At 42.2% G+C, this 16,915-nt stretch overlaps 1 protein-coding gene across 4 annotated transcripts in view; it reads right to left on the minus strand.

Annotated features, from left to right (window-relative positions):
* The window catches only part of Edrf1 (erythroid differentiation regulatory factor 1), a 44,088-nt gene that overhangs the window by 6,179 nt on the left and 20,994 nt on the right, over positions 1–16,915 (minus strand). For all 4 annotated transcript variants that reach the window (XM_078024384.1, XM_078024389.1, XM_078024398.1 and 1 more), the window contains 9 exons: positions 15,810–15,998; positions 15,261–15,461; positions 13,884–14,102; positions 12,204–12,427; positions 10,611–10,769; positions 10,305–10,454; positions 8,806–8,959; positions 1,320–1,435; positions 58–209 (listed from right to left, as the gene is read on the minus strand). In XM_078024384.1, the coding sequence (XP_077880510.1) occupies positions 58–209; positions 1,320–1,435; positions 8,806–8,959; positions 10,305–10,454; positions 10,611–10,769; positions 12,204–12,427; positions 13,884–14,102; positions 15,261–15,461; positions 15,810–15,998 (1,564 nt within the window). The remainder of the gene's footprint in view (positions 1–57; positions 210–1,319; positions 1,436–8,805; positions 8,960–10,304; positions 10,455–10,610; positions 10,770–12,203; positions 12,428–13,883; positions 14,103–15,260; positions 15,462–15,809; positions 15,999–16,915) is intronic.

The following is a 16,915-nucleotide window of genomic DNA, read 5'->3' on the forward strand; positions in this document are numbered from 1 at the left end:
ATTATTCATATTCTTTTCATAGAGAAAAAAGTTTTCACAAATAACCATGTAATTCACCTTGTTTTCTTTTTAGTTGAAGACAGCAGTTTGATGGACTGGAGGAGGAGGAAGGACAATCGAGATTCAAATATACTGAGGAGTTTGATCACTTCTTCTCTGTTAAGACTAGGAGAAGAATCAGCAGCTGGACTGGTCTCACCACCCTTAGGCTAAAAACAACAAAATGAAACTTCACTAAGCTATCCAGCAACTGTAGTTTCATATCAAAATGACAAAACTGCAGTTTCATTTATCCATTAATTTAAACCCCAAAACAAAATAAAAAGCAGACCTGAAATCATTTTGATACAGGAAAACACATAATAAACGTGTCCCACACCTACCAAGTGCTTAACCCTGCACAACAAGCTCCTGACTCCCCAGCATCATTCCCTGCAGGAACCTGGCAGAAAGGACACTACCCAGGACTCTCTGGGCAGCTTGAGTTCTAGATTGACCAGAAAACTAGAAATTCCTTCCCCTGGAGCCTGTTTAAGCCATTCACCATTCAAAAGTTCCAGGAAGTATAGTGGAAATTATGAAAAGAAGCTCAGGCTTTTTCTTTCTCTTAAAGAACAAAACCAAAATAAACCCCAAACAGAAAAGCTGAAGAGCCTTTATAACTTGCTAATCAATACAGCATAGTCTTAAAAAACTTTTAATACATAAAAGATATACTTGCAACTGATTCAAAATTTTTAGTTCTACCCTGAAGACATAACCTCTATGGTTCACCCTTGGAGTGGGTTGGTCTCCAGGTGGTGGTGCTGAGCTGGCAAGGCTTTAACAGGTGCAGTCCAGTGGTAGGCAACTAGGTCATGTGGTTCCACCCTTACAAAGGGATTAATGCCTTCTCTCAGAAGTGGGTCAGGTGTCCTGGAATAGGCTTAGTTCTCACAAGAGCAGGCTACTAGAAAGCAGCCACCTCGTGCCTTGGCCCCTTCAGTACAGGTTGAGTTCCTTTTCTGGCTCTCCAACATGTTGTGACACAGCCAGGGGGGCCTTGCTAGGACAAAAGTGCCATGCTGTCTGGACCCTCTGCTACCAGAACTATGAACCACAAATACTTCTTTGTAAGTTACCCAGCCTCCAGGACTTTGTTATAGCAATACAAGACAGACTATGACATACACAAACCACTCTTAAAATGTTTTTATGCAGAGCATATATGTACACACACATGTAGGTGTGTACAGACACATTTATAAGAATGCCATATGATCATATATACATTCACCATTTAGCATAAGACACATAAAAATGGTGATTTTCTTCATTACCTGGTCAAATTCCTCTACAAGCTCCTTCCGGATGAGCTGGAATGCATGCTCAGTCCTCACCATGATATCCAGAGCCCCAGAGAGTGTTTTTAACTTTCCAACGTTGCTATTCTGACCTAAAACAGTAAAAACAAAATGATCTTTCTTTTGCCCATCAACCTAGAAACTCATCCATGTTAATGTTGTAATGAAAAACTGGTTTTCAAATGTGATAGGGATAACTCATGAGAATCCCAGCAAATTAATTTCTGTTTAATTTTCCCTCAAGAGAAGTATTAAGTCTAGACAAAGTAATAAACACTAATTGTTCCCCAGCCTCACTATTGACTTGGTCAAGGTGAGAACACACCTTGGAAGAGGAGCCCTATTTGGAGCACTAGGGTCAAGAAGAGTCTGTGGTTGAAAGCCGTCCCACTGTTTGCCAGCTGCCTGACATTGGTCAAGTCACTTAGCACTTATTTGTACAGTAAGCATGTTATCTTTCGGTTCAGTCAGGAAGTCAGACCTGATGAATGAGTTTACTTTTACTCTAGGGCTTATTGTTAAAAAGTTTCTAAAGCTATCAGAAAGCACAGAGCACCTTAGACCCTACTTTCTTGGAGCTTGCCTCAGTGTGTGTGCAGTGGCATGCACTACACCATTAGTCTTCTCCAGAGGGAGGGCTACATTTTGTCCTTGGCTCCTGGAGAATGCTTTCTTAGCACTTGGGATGTCCCCCATGGTAAGTATCTCTGTTTACCTGGGAGGCCTTGGGCCATGCTAGATAGTCTAACACTGTAACTTATCATGGGGGCTTCTGGGCCTCATGGTAATAGCTCAACCTCCAGAGAACCGGGAGACTAAGGTCAGCCATGTGGCAATTAACCACATCTATGTGACTAAATCCCAACAAAAACTCTGGACACCAAGACACAGGTGAGCTCCCTTGCACATAATGCTCCATACCACTGAAGGGAGTACCATTCTACCTGTGGCTCCACTGGAGAAGATAACTGGAAGCTCTGTGCTTAACACTTTCCTGAACTCTGCCCCATGTACCTCTTCTTGTGGCTGATTTTGACATGTACCCTATTTCTCTTAGAAGCCACAGTCAAGAGTGGAACAGCTTTCAGTGAACTGAGATGTCCTAGTGAACTGCTGAGCCTGAGGGTAATCATGGGGACCCTCAGACTTGAGGCTGGTGTCAGAAGTGAAAGTGGGCCTGGGACAACTGCTGCTGTCTTCCTTTGCAGCATAATCTCAAACTTTAAAACAACAAATCTTAAAAAATCGGTGGAAAACATTAGAATGAACTGGATATAACTTTGCTATGTTCACATATGAACATATGACTAGTGAAACTCCATATCATATACAACCACAAGAATGGAATCCTAATAAGTTAAACTCCACATATGTATGTCAAAATTCACTGTACTGCCAAGTATATCTAACAAGAACAAATAAAAAATGTCACTGGGGTGTTGAGAGCCATAGTCAAAGGGGCCCCAGCAAACTTGCAGCTGCCAGCTGATGATTGGCTCACAGCGGCCCCAGCAAACTTCTAGCTGCCAACTGATTGGCTCCTCTGCGGTGATGCTCATTGGGCTGTTTCCCAGCCCTTTCAGACCACAGAGCTGTTCATTGGGGGACTTTTTTGGCTCCGCCCATGCAACCCAGCCAATCAGCCTCAAGAGCAGGAGGGGTGGGGGAGGTTGAGAGGCTTATGGGAAGCCGGTGGTGGCAGTTGGGCTCCGAGGGTTTTCCTGAAGAGCTGTGTGGTGCGGAGTGTGTGTTCTAAAAATAAAGTTCGTTTCTTTTGACAAGTGGCTCCTGAATTGTGCGCAGTCAGACTGCGGCATTTGGTGGCCCATACGGGGAATGACTGAGGGTAAGTGATAAGGTAAACTGCTCGCCCTTGAGGGAAGGGCGAGAGGATAGCCAGCCATTTTAAGATTCTTCTTTTGTTTCGCTTTTAAGTTGCCTGTCCCTGGAGATGAGTGAGACAGAAGAAAAACCGCTCACATCTGAGGAAAAACTATTTACGTCTGAGGAACAGATAGGGAGAAAAGACGGATGCACATGTCAGGAGGATAGAAAGGCTGATATAATGATTTTGTGTTGTTCCATTTTTGTTTCATTCTGTCTCGGTTTTGTTTGGCGTTCATCTTGTTGGGTTGTATTATAGTAGAAATATGGGATTAGAAATTAGTAAAAAACAAACCGAAAGAGTGTTAAGTAAATTGTTAGAGGAAGGAGGCATCTCAGTAAAATCAAGAACACAGGGCATACGTTGATAAATACAAAAATGTAGCCCATGGCTTTTTAAGGAGGAGTTGTTAAATATATCACAATGGAACCATCATGGTGAAGATTTAAAAAGAATAGAAAAGAAAAGCCCAGGAACTCTGCCAGTTGGCACATTGCCATTGTGGACGTTCATATCTTGTTTGCTTAGTCCAAAGCCTTCAGTTCAGACAATGGTAGAGGAAGAAGAAGACATATTGATTCAAGTAAAAGAGAAGGTCTCTCAAGTTAGTCAGACAGAGGAAAAGATTCAAGTAAAAGAGAAGGTCTTTCGAGCTAGTCAGACAGAGGAAGGAAGTTTAGAGCAGAAAAAGCCATTGGGAAAAGTTACAACAGGAGACTGTTACTAACACCTTTCTATCACTAGAGGACGTAAGTGTCCAACCAACAGTGCCACCTTTACAGGAGACTGCTACTAACACCTTTCTATCACCAGAGGGCATAAGTGTCCAACCAACAGCACCACCTCCATATGCTGGGAGGCCCCCAACCCCCGCAGTTGATAGTTGGGATCCTGAGACAGGATCTCAAATATTAACATGCCCTGTATTTGAGCAGGCAGGAGGGCAGCGAATTCACCATGCTTTAAATTTCAAAAAAGTGAAGCAGCTAAAAGAGGCTGTAACAACCTATGGTCCTCAAGCACCCTTCACTGTAAGCATGGTCGAATCCATTATCAACTTGAACATAACGCCAGCAGATTGGGCTAATATGTGTAAAAGCTGTGCTAAATGGAGGACAATACCTGTTATGAAAGGTTGCCAATGAGGAATTTTGCAAGGAGATAGCTAGGCGAAATGCAGCAGCTGGTTATCCTCAAAGAAATCTAGATATGTTGTTAGGAAAGGGACCTTATGAGGATCAGCAGTGTCCTTTTTACAAGTTAATCTTGGAGTCAATCCTAAAGGTCTGATACATAACTATATCTGGCAGATGGACGTCACACACTTGCCAGAATTTGGAAAATTAAAATATTTGCATGTTACACTTGATACTTCTTCCGGATTTTTGATGGGCTCCCTTCATGCCGGAGAAAAAAACTAAAGATATTATAGCTCATTGCTTACAAAATTTTGCCACTGTGGGCGTTCCAAAACAGTTAAAAACAGATAATGCCCCTGGTTATACTTCTACCTCTTTTAAACAATTTTGCTCATCATTTGGCATTACTCATATAACAGGAATCCCATACATACCACAGGGACAAGGCATAGCTGAAAGAGCTCATCAAACTATTAAAATGTACTTATTAAAACAAAAAGAGGGAATTGGGAAGGGGTATATATTCCCCAAAGATAAACTTAAAATAATCCTTTTTACTCTAAACTTTTTAAACTTGGATTCATCAGGACTTAGTGCTGCAGAAAGGCATATGTGTCCAAAAAAATGTACATAAGCCCAAGGTACTTTGGAAGGATATTCTAACAGGACAATGGAAAAAGGTCCTGACCCAGTAATTGTCTGGAGTCAGGGGTCTGTTTGTGTGTTTCCACAGGGAGAACAGCAGCAGATTTGGATTCCAGAGAGATTAACTAAGGTCCTGACCCAGTGACTGTCTGGAGTTGGGGGTCTGTTTGTGTGTTTCCACAAGGAGAACAGCAGCCGATTTGGATTCCAGAGAGATTAACTAAAGCCATTTCTACAGACCAAAAAGAAGATGATTTGGCTCAAATCCATAACAGCTGATATCCAGAACTCCAGTTTGGCTACCCTTACATCTGCAACAGAACCAGAATGCTTTTTTCAATATCTATTTTATTATTACCCTTTCCCACACCATGAAGTTCTATTTTGTTTTTTTGAGCTCCTACAGACCTAGGTTAATGTTTTGCTGATCAGTTCTATTTTTGACTATAGAGTTTTTAAACATTGCAATGGAGATTTCACCTGTAAAAAGTTACTATTATGTTATGCGTTGTATGTATTATGTGTGCACACTTGTGTTTTGTGTTGTATGTTTGTATGTATGTATGTCCATACATCATATATGATAAGCGCTCATGAAAAAATGAATCCAAATTTTTTTTTTATTCACGTGATTTAAATAGTTTAATTTAAATATGTGAACAAAAAAGGAGGTTAACAGATCTGTTTGTTTACTTTCACCTTTCCTTTTCATTACATTTAATAATTCTGTTCAAGATAATGTAAATTGTTCAGAAAATTGTTTTTAGTGCCTTCTGGAATGTTACATAATTTTTTCTTTAGCCATTATTGCCAGAATTCCTATCTTCATCCCAGTGCCAGTGAAGACAAAGATAAAACCAATCTATAGCTTCTGCAATAGCTATCACTGAACTGCTTGCAGAACTTGCCTGGACTATGTATCACTTGTATGCATTGTGAACTCACTTGTATGCATTGTGAACTATCTGTTGGTGCAGCGACTTGTGGTAGTGTTGGGGTATTTTTGCTGATGGTGTCATCGGTGGTACAATTTTTCCAAAAAGGAGCTGTCAATTGACTTGGTGTATCTTCCTCCCTTCTGCTTGTGATGGCGTTCAGCTAAAAGCTAAAATTTGGGGGCCAACAGAGGTGAGACAAAGAACCTCACCCCTGCCTGCTGGTACAAAGATCTATCCACAGGTGTGGCTGTATGCTGGACCGGTAGTCAATGACGGGTAAGATCCAATTGCAATGGTACCAACCTAAGACAGGAGTCTGATGCCTTGAGGTCAGCTCATCCGATGACAGGTAAGAACCATATGTAGTACTGGACAACCTAAGGCAGGCACGGTCCCTAAGCCACATGCTTGTTGAAACAGAGAGGGGGAGATGTTGAGAGCCACAGCCAAAGGGACCCTGGCAAACTTCCAACTGCCAGCAAACTTCTAGCTGCCAACTGATTGGCTCCTCTGTGGTGATGCTCATTGGGCTGTTTCCCCGCCTTTTCAGTCCACGGAGCTGCTGCTCATTGGGGGGCTTTTTTTGGCTCCGCCCATGCAACCCAGCCAATTGGCCTCAAGAGCAGGAGGGGTGGGGGAGGTTGAGAGGCTTGTGGGAAGCCAGTGGTGGCAGTTGGGCTCTGAGGGTTTTCCTGAAGAGTTGTGTGGTGCGGTGTGTGTGTGTTCTAAAAATCAAGTTCGTTTCTTTTGACAAGTGGCTCCTGAATTGTGCCCAGCCAGACTGCTATTAAAACTTTTTTTCTTTTTGGGCAGTACTGGGATTAAACCCAGGAGATCATGCTCTACCACTGAGCTACACTCCAGCTATTAAAACATTTAAAATGGGCTGGGGATGTGGCTCAAGCGGTAGCATGCTCGCCTGGCATATGTGCTGCCCGGGTTCGATCCTTAGTACCACATACAAACAAAGATGTTGGGTCTGCCAAAAACTAAAAAATAAATATAAAACTTTTCACTCTCTAAAAAAAAAAAAAAAATTTAAAAACCAGAATTAGTTACATCATCAAACTTATTCTTGGAATCTCTCTATTCGTTTTATAAAAATGAGGCCTACTCAAGTTAGGTGTGAAGGCACACACCTGTAATGCAGGGACTCAGGGGCTGGGGCAGGAGGATCACAAGTTTGAAGCCAGCCTATGTACTTAGTGAGACCCTATCTCAAAAAAAAAAAAAAAAAGAAAGAAAGAAAAGAAAAAAGGAATGTAGCTCCATGGTAGAGGTAGAGCACCTCTGAGTTCAAACCCCAATACCCACCTTGTCCCCACCCAACAAAAGGAAAAAAAAAAATGCCTGCTTTTTCTAAAGCATTCAAACAAGCTACATAATTCACCTCAAACCCGTCCCAGAAAGAGATGCTGCTGATCCTGCAGACCAACCCATGTGGACACCATGCATTACTATGTTGGCAAATAATCAGCAAAATATAGCAAAATCAAATATTTTTAGAAACTGTTAAAAAGGTAATACTTTCCCCAAATTTACAAGGTTCAATGTGAGAATGAAGGCAGTGAGAATGTGTTCCCACTCCCCTACTCAGGCACATCCTTCCAAGGCTGTTTAAGCACCTACACACTAAGACACGGGTACGATTGTGTATGTATGCACACACACATACACACATATTTTGAAAAATGGGTTGACTGTTCCTTATCCAAAAGGCTTGTTACTGTGTTTCAAACTTCTGACTTTGGAATATTTGCATAGACTTTTTATAAGTTGAGCATCCTTAATCACAAAATCAGAAATTTGAAATTCTCCAAAATCTGAAACTTTAAAATTAAAAATTTAAAAAGCAAAATACCAAAGTGAAGCCAAATGAATTGCTGCACTCCAAATAAATTGTTTCCTTACCACAGAAGAGATATTTTTCAGCCGGGCACGGTGGCGTAAGCCTATAACCCCAGCAGCTCAGGAGGCTGAGGCAGGAGGATCATGAGTTCAAAGCCAGCCTCAGCAACTTAGTGAGGCCCTAAGCAACTCAGTGAGATCCTATCTCTAATAAGAATATGAAAAGGGGGTGGGGATGTGGCTCAGTGGTTAAGTGCCCCTGGGTTCAATTCCCAGCATGGGGGAAAACAAAAGAGAAAGTATTTTTCAAAAATCCTCTCTGTTAAGAAGAAAGCTAGTGAGAGAGCACTAGAGGATGAGAATTCAGAAAGCACTAAGTGACTAGAGTGGCCCCTTGGTATCGGACATGGAGCAACACAGGAAGCACTCCCACTTCTTTTCACAATTCCCCCACGTCCCAAATTATCCTAAGTTTGATCAGGCTCTATTTTAGCATCTATTCTAGAACCACAACCCAAAAAACTGAGTGTTAGTTCCATATTTAAAGGCATTCAACAAGAACCTCTACTTCTCTATTGCTGCTTCTCCATCCCCAAGTTTTGCATGCTGATTTAAATCTTTGTCTAAATTGACTGCTCTGTTTTAAAATGCACCTCAAAAAGCATAGCAAAGGGCTGGGACTGTAGCTCAGTGGTAGAGTGCTTGCCTAGCATGCATGAGGCACTGGGTTCGATCCTCAGCACCACATAAAAAAAATAAATAAATAAAATAAAAGCATTCTATCCATCTACAACTACAAAAATAAATAAATAAATAAATAAATGTTAAAAAAAAAAAAAAAAAGCACAATAACTTCTCCAGGTCCCTGCATAAGGCATGCCTATAGGCAAATTAATAAGAAAACATCATCAGTTACATCCAAGAGCAATCCAGAGGCTCTAAGACTCCAGAAAAATTCCACACTGAGCCAGTGTACATGGATCTGAAAAGTGAGACATCAGACTTACTGGTCATCTGAAATTCTGCAAATGCCACTCTTTCTAACTGCACTCTAAGTAGTTCACATGGAGCGTCTTTGAGGAGCTGAAAGAGCTTTACAGCTTTGCTGTAATGAAGATCTGCCAGCACCCGGTGCTGCTTCCTAAGATGTTCGTCACCAACCTAGAACCAAAAACAAAATTTAAAAATGCAATTCTTAAGGCTTGGGGTTCATAGTAACTAGTTATTCAAGTATTCTGACTGGATCACTAAATGCTTTTCAGTTGTTTACATTCTTCCTACAAGTCTTGTTTTAGCTCTTATACTTAGGCCTTCAAGCCACTTAAAGTTGATCTTCACTTATGCTGTGAAGCAGTAGCCCACTTCTGTTCTTCTGCACGTGGAGAGCCATCTGTGCCAGTTCCATTTGCTGAGGAGATTACTAGTATTCCCCCACTGAACTGCCTAAACATCCTTCAGATTGCTTTTGTCCTAAAGATATTAAGCCATTTGGGCAAACTTGAATTTTGGCTGGGGGTGGGGGTCTCCTATGGTAAGGGGACCTCAGATGGGGAGCACCTCAGCACAGTGGAAAGAAACCCTTTCCAGGTAAAGCTGGGTCTCAAAGGCTGATACTCAGGGTGAGGGGTCCATAAGAGAACAAAGCCCAAGCAACTGTACAGCATGGTGTCCAGGTATCGAGCCAAGGAAGGGGAAAACAATGCACAACAGACTGAGCAACTACAAGGACAAGTCTCCTGCAGAAGCAAAGCAGACTCTCTAAAAGAGGGCAGCTTCAACCTGGGTATCAGGTGCTTCCTCGAAATCCACGAGGCTGAGCACCAGCATCCACCTCAAACTGGAAAACACCAAATTCAGTAGCCACAGTATGGGTAACTGAACTATGCTATCTTCCTTGCACAAGCACTACCGAGTTGTGAAATGAAGAGGTACCTGCACTGATGTGTGGATCTCAAAAACATGCCTTTAAGCAAAAGACAGTAATCCACAGAAGGATCCTTGCAGTTCAAGGCATTCCATAAGTCTCACAGCCACGTAAAACCCAACACATCAAGTGGCAAGATACCAGACAGCTCTGCACCAATCTGGGTGCCTGGCAGGGCAATACTAGCAGGGTGCTAGGGGCTCTCTAAAGAGCTCTCTGTTCTAACTCCAGGCAAGGTCACAGGGGTTTCCTTCCATCAGTCTTTACCTGCACCTCTGCTCCACCTGTGCTCTCACAGGCATGCTTTGTATCACAATAAAACAAACCAGGAGACCGTTATTTCAAAGTTTGCTCAGAACCATTACTATAGTTCTGATGGCATTTAAGACCAACTAAGTAACACACCCAGCAAATGTATAATTTTCAAACCAAGACCTGATCAAATGTAGTAGAGAAAAACATGGCACAAATGAGAGGAGGAACACCGGCTCCATGGGTTTTTCTAAAGTGGCTAATTAGAATTCATAACAAGGAACACTTGTAAATGGTCTTGGAAAGCAACTTAGCCTGGAACAGACATACCTGATTCCGTAGACAACTGTGGTACATGGAAGCCAGCCTGTGATGGATGGTTGCTGCTCGATACTGACAGAGAGGCTGTCGGGCAGACACCAAATCAACGTCACAGTACTTCAGGGACTTCATCATAGCCTCACTGACTTCTTTTTCAATCTGTTTTTTTTTTTTTTTTTAAAGGGGGAGAAAAAAATGACAAGCTCACAATCACAGACTAAGAATTTCACAATGTTTAAATACTGGCTGTCGAAAAGATAACAAAGGAATAAATAAGGCTGAAGACTCATTTCATAATCCAGCAAACCTCCCGACCTGCTCCTGAGCCTTTCTGGATAACGGAGCATAATCCTGTTGTAGAGTTGCCATGGTAAAATAAGTAGTGGACAATTCCCAGTTCACCGAGTCCCAGACGGCTGGGTGTATGTCTCTCGTTCCTAACGACCTCAGAGCTTTCAAATAGTAATCAACAGCCTGCAAGGAAAGAAAAGGTGAGAATTTTTTACTTTGTTTATAAATATACCAATACTGCATTAAAAATATACTTTTATTTTTTCATACCAGGGACTGAACCCTGAGACACATCCCCAGCCCCTTTTATTTATTTTGAGACAGGGTTTTACTAAGTTGTGTAGGTCCTTGCTAAATTGCTGAGACTGGCTTTGAACTTGTGCTCTTCCTACTTTAGCCTCCCCAACCACTGGTGCACACAGGTGTGCACCACTGTGTCTGGCACAAAATACTCAAAACTACCCAGATGTCAATTTAATGACGGGGAAAACTTATAAAAGGACAACATTATGAAGAAAGGAAAAAAAGAGCCAATGAAAATATTTTGACAAGTTTATATACAGTGGACTGAACCCTTTATCTGAGTCTCCAGCAGGTCAGTCCTTAGTGCTATTTTCTAACAGCCTGGTGCACAAGGATGTATTTTTTTCCAGTTTGTTTCCCTTTCTGAATAAAAGTTACAGTTTGTAGAATGAGTCAATAAGAGAAAATAATTTGAGATTTTCCTGCAAAAAGTCACTTCTCTCACCCTATCTCCCCCATCCTAAAATATGTGACCCTTGCACTTAAAACAAATCACAGTATCTACTATACTTCTGCTGTTTCCTTCTGTGCATCTAAATACTTAAGAGAAACAAAAACAAGGTTGCTTTTATCTCCCAATTTACTATGCCATGAACATTTTTCACAAATGTCATTAGACAGCGTAAAAATACTCAATTATGGAAGTGCTCATTCCCTGTGCCTGACAATGGATGCTATCATGTGGCCATCTGATAGAGAAAAATTTTATATAAATTAAAATTTTGATGTTTTTCTTACATATTAGGCATTTACTTTTTTTTACATGTACATATTTTTTGTTCACATTTATTTGCCCTTTTTCTACTGGAGTGGTTTCCTTTCAATGATTCTTAATTCTTCATATAGTAAGGATATACTAACCTGACTGTCATCTGTGTCGCTCTTACTACCCTGGATCATGATCTGCTTTAACTTTACCTGCTGCTGTGCACATTTGCACATTTAAGTTAATTCATCTTAGGCTTTCTGTGCCATGCTGGGGAAGTCCTCCCCCCACCCCCGCCCCATGCCAACCTCTACCTCCATTTTCTTCTGGTGCTTTTAGCTTCCCCCTCTCCATGTCAATCCTTAATCTACTGGACATTTCTCTGATAACCCACATAACTTACTGAATCATCTTTTCCCTAACAATTCAAGATATTCCTTCAGCAGTAGATTCTCACCACCACCGTTAGGCAAATTTCTATAAGTATGTCAAATCCGGGGCGATGGTTCAATTATTTTTAGTTGTGTAACATTTTAGTGGAGTGATAGCCACAGGTAAACAGAAGCCAGGAGTGAACAGACCAGGCCCACCACAAGCAGGCAGGTTACCTTGTTATAGTACAAGCCCTCTTCTGGGGAGAACTCCCGTCTGAACTCGTCCCCTGCGCTACAGTGTGCCTGAGCACAGATGCGCATCAGTCTTCCTGTGTTACATAACAACAGAGCCGCATTCGTAGCATCCTCAATGGACTCGAAGTTGTGAATCCCCTTTTCAAAACAAGAAAAGCTTTTTTTCCACAACTGTTGCTCTGCAGCAGACACAGATTTGCTCACTTCACAAAGAAAGAAAGAAAACAATTGCATGAGCAGATGTCAGTGTGAACTCAGCACCGTCCCTCTAGGTGAGGGTGACAGGAGCACAGCATTGACAGGAGCCTGGTGGAAAGCCAGCTACCTGGGCCACTGCAGTGCTCTGCTCTCACCAATGACTGACATGAAGGGAAGGGTGTCTCCCAAATCCATCTGGTTGAAGCCTTAACCCCCATCTTAGACTGTGACTATATTTGCATCAGGCCTCTAAAGAGGAAACTTAGGTTAAATGGGGTCCCGTGCACACAGAAAGGGTCAAGTAGGGACACAGCAGGCCACTGAAAGCCTCACAGGGATCCAACCTTCATCTTGGGCTCTGGCCTCTTGAACCAGGAGAAGTATATTTCTGAGGTTCAAGTCATAGTCTGTGTATTTTATATCAGCCCCGGTAACATGGTACAACATTTATGTATATTCTCATTATTAATGGACTGACATTAAGACAAGCAAGGTTAAGACATCTGAGCAAGGTGCTATTTTGTACAAATTCAAATGCTGTCCCTTGGACTTCTACGAGGGCAGAGTCTGTTCTATCCAGTTGTCCTAGGTTCCTAAGAGCCAGCCCCATGCTCCCCCACAGGCCACCTCCTCCAGATACCCTTAATTGCACAGACTCTTCTTGCAGTGAACTGTTTGGACAGGCTCCGTTCACAGCCCAGCAGGCGCCTAGCTGTTTTCAAGTCACCTGCAGCCGCATCCCAGCCCCACCTTCTCACTGCCAGCCTTCAGGCTGTCATCCGCTCACATGGCCTCTGCCATTACCACAGGAAGGGCCCTCGCTGGAGCTGTAGAAGCCCTGGCAGCTCCCAGCCAGATTTCTAACTTGGGCTTCTTTACACACAGGTCCCACAGCCCACCATGGCCCTGCTACTCTTGGGTGCACCACACTCTCCACCGGCACTTTCCTGGTGCTCCCTCATCTGGAAAGCCCTTTTCCTTCACATTTGCCTGCTGGGGTGTACTCGGCACACACTGCTCCCCTCCACCACAGCTTCTAAGAACCCTACAACCTCTTTGAATATCTCCTTTCCCCACTCTCCTACTGTACTGCATTTGAACTTATTTACAGCACTTTTTAGAGATCTGTATTCATACCAGGCTTTCCAACCAGAAGAGGGACCAGTTATACGTCCAACACAGAGCCTGGCACGTGGCTCACTGTTCAAGTGGTTTCTGAACTGACCAGATGTGTATGAAGTATAAAAGTTGGGAAGAAAGAAGACACGGAGCTGATGGAGCCCAAGGGAAATTATGTTTTCCCCTTATTTTATTTCTTGAGAATTTTAATAGTAAAAGCTTTTTTAAACAGAGTTCCTTTTAATAACAATCAAGTGCAACAGTTCTTAGCCAGCCCATATAAAATCAGCATGACTTATATAACAGAACATAGATTAAAGAGAAGAATCCCAAGATACTCACCCATTCTCTCAGTCTGTAATGCAGCAGCCTGATTCATGTAAAACACACCAATTTCATTTCTAATGTTGCCCATTCTCTTCAATACTTGTACATAGTGTTCCGGATTTTGGCTTTTTAAGTCACTAAACTGCAAGATTTCATTAGCAGCCTCATAGCATTTACAACTAACTGAAAGTTGACTTTCTAAGTCTGTAGACAAATCAGTTGCCCATGCAAATCCTTTAAAAAAAAAAAAAAAAGTTAGCAGAAGCCATATAAACTCTTCTTCCATAATATCTAAGTGGGTCAGAGATTTTAGTCAAAATACAAAATGCAAAGCTGCATAAATATACTGTCTTAATCAATAATACACAATTTTATAGTTTCATAAATACCCAGATTTTTCCAGCTGGACTAGTACACACCAAAAGCTATCCACTGATACATAGTAAACAGTTTTTAGTTTTAATGGAAATAGTACTTGAAGTAAAGTTAATATTAAGTCACAAGCAGACAAGTCCTAGCTAAGTCCTCAAACTTACAAATGCCATCTAGTGGGCTGGAGTAAGCAAGCGCAGAACCCAAGTTCAAGGGGAAAAAGGCAGCGCTCCTCCCACTGACACTCAGATATGGGGAGACTGTGATGGAAACAAAGCACACTGAGGTTTTTCTACTGTGTCTATTAAAATATAATGACCAATTAAAAGAGAGAGGGAAAAGGGGAAAAAGGAGGGCAAACATTAGGCAAGGACACAGCACCCTCGTGTGCTCCTCCAGCTGTCAACTGTCCAGGATTTTCTGGGAAGCGGATATCAAATGTTATAAATAATTTTAGAGCATAAAGAAGCAAGTACATGATACATTTCAAAAGCACCTTCAGAAGACTGGCCTTCTGCCTCATCTGCCCCTGACCGCAGCCTGTGCACTCACAGCACTGGGCTGAGGTACTGCTACTGTGCAGTGCTGCCCCAGTTCCCACTGCAGCCCTGGACAACCCTGACAATGACACAAGACAGTGGCTATGAACTCATGTTAAAAATAATGGTCTCTTTATCTTGGCCCCACATTCTTTCAGAAGGTAATTAATACACTCTCACCAACTTACTATTTTCCAAAGGAAAATGTATGGCTTGGTCTGCTGACCACTTAAAAAACCCTCATAAAAAGAAGAGTGTTCAGAGAAACTCATAACTGTCTTCACCTTATTTTACAGTCAGCAATAATAATTATATTTAAAAACCTTTTGATAAAAACAGGAGGATCATGCTTGGTTTTAAAACTAAGAATGAAACAATACAGCAAACACCGAACGACTTAGGTTTCTGGCACTTGTCTGGACATAAACAAGCATGGGCTTCTGGACAGCACCACTGTGCACACAAGGCCTCTCTGGCATACCCTGGCAACTAGACTCCCTGTGGAGGCTGTGTAGGATCTCTTGGTCTTCTTTGGTTTGGTAGTGAAACTCTTCCAGGTGTGCTGCTCTGTTACTTGCATTCTGGGCCAGCATGAGCTGGATGTCACCACAGAGGGTCAGATATTGAGAAAGAAACAGCAACACTTCAGAGAGCATATTGGTACACAGGCAGCAGTAAGTATCTATTTGGAAAATAGTAGGAAGGAGAAAAACACAAAGGCATTAAAATTATTGCGCACAGTAAATGAAGAAAATCTGTTACCAGCTGAAAGCTAGATACCACTGCATCTGCTCAAAGTTCATTTTGTGCCAGGTAGCAGATATATTTCAGGGGGCTACATGTGTTTCAAAATGAAGAGATGTTAAGCTGCAGAGCACAAAACAAAATTCTAGGTAACATACAGAGGGTTGGGAGAAGCCATTTTAAGATCAAACTCCACAACAGGAGTAGGAGTGAGGGCCCACCGTGACCTATGGCTTCAGATGCCTTCAGCCTCCCTCCCTGACCCCACTTACTCTTGGTGGCTTACCATGGCTCTGCAAGGCCAGCTTAATGTATCGCAGTGCTCTCCCATATTTCTGAAGACTCATGGCAGCATCAGACAAGACATAATAGGCCTTTGATGACTTGAGAATCAGCTGGAGTTTCATTTTATGTTGCCAAGAACCAGGGATCATTCCAGATTGACTGGAATAATTACCCTTCTGAAGGGAGCCCACTGTGACAGGGGAAAAAGAGCACATTTTACTTGAGCACAAGTCTTACAATAAAAAGATATTCTCTGTTGCTTGACAGAAACACTGGAGACTCAGATGTTACTGCCATGTTGAGACTGGTGAATACTATGCTTCTTGCCTAAGCTCAAAGTAGTCAAATGGCAGCGCTCAAACTCTTGCTTGAAGCTCCAAACCTTCCGCATCCCTGCGAGGGGCAACTGACATTCTCTTTTGCGATGCCTACAGACTGACATCTGCCTCTTGTCTCCAGTCTGAAATCAACCTACCAAATATTATGCCTTCCTGAAGCACAGCCCCAATCTCAGTCAAAGCAGGTCACTAGACAGAACAGGGCTTCTAGCACTTGTAACCATATACATCCAAGCTACTTTCTACATGCCATTTTTCTAGCCTTTCTACTACTCCACTCCTACTGCCCATCAGCAAGACTCAAGTCACTACCTGTTGCCTTCGCAGATGCCTGGCTCCTCCTGGCTCCCACAGCAGCCCTTGGTTTCCCCACCAGGAACACTCAAAGCGCAGGCTACTCCACTCCACCAATGACCACCTTTGTGCCAAGCACAGGGCCAGGCACTAGGAACCATGACATGGAGTCCTAAGGCCTTTGCCTTGATAACATTAACCACACCAAATATACTCATTGTGATTACAGACGTAAGAGCAAAATGCTTTGGAACAAAGAACAAAAACACATGCTTTTGTTTAAAAAAAAAATTTTTTTTTTAGTTGTTGATAATAATAAAGTTTTAGGTGGTGATGAGAACATGCTAGACAAATGCTCCACCATTGAGCTACAACCCTAGCCCCCCAAACACACGCCTTTCTCTCAGCCCTCAGAATTCCCATTTTCTTTCTTTTTTGAAGAATATATTCTTTTTTAAAATACATTTTATTTTTC

This window comes from Ictidomys tridecemlineatus, chromosome 1 (assembly GCF_052094955.1).
Source record: "Ictidomys tridecemlineatus isolate mIctTri1 chromosome 1, mIctTri1.hap1, whole genome shotgun sequence".
Lineage (NCBI taxonomy): Eukaryota > Metazoa > Chordata > Mammalia > Rodentia > Sciuridae > Ictidomys > Ictidomys tridecemlineatus.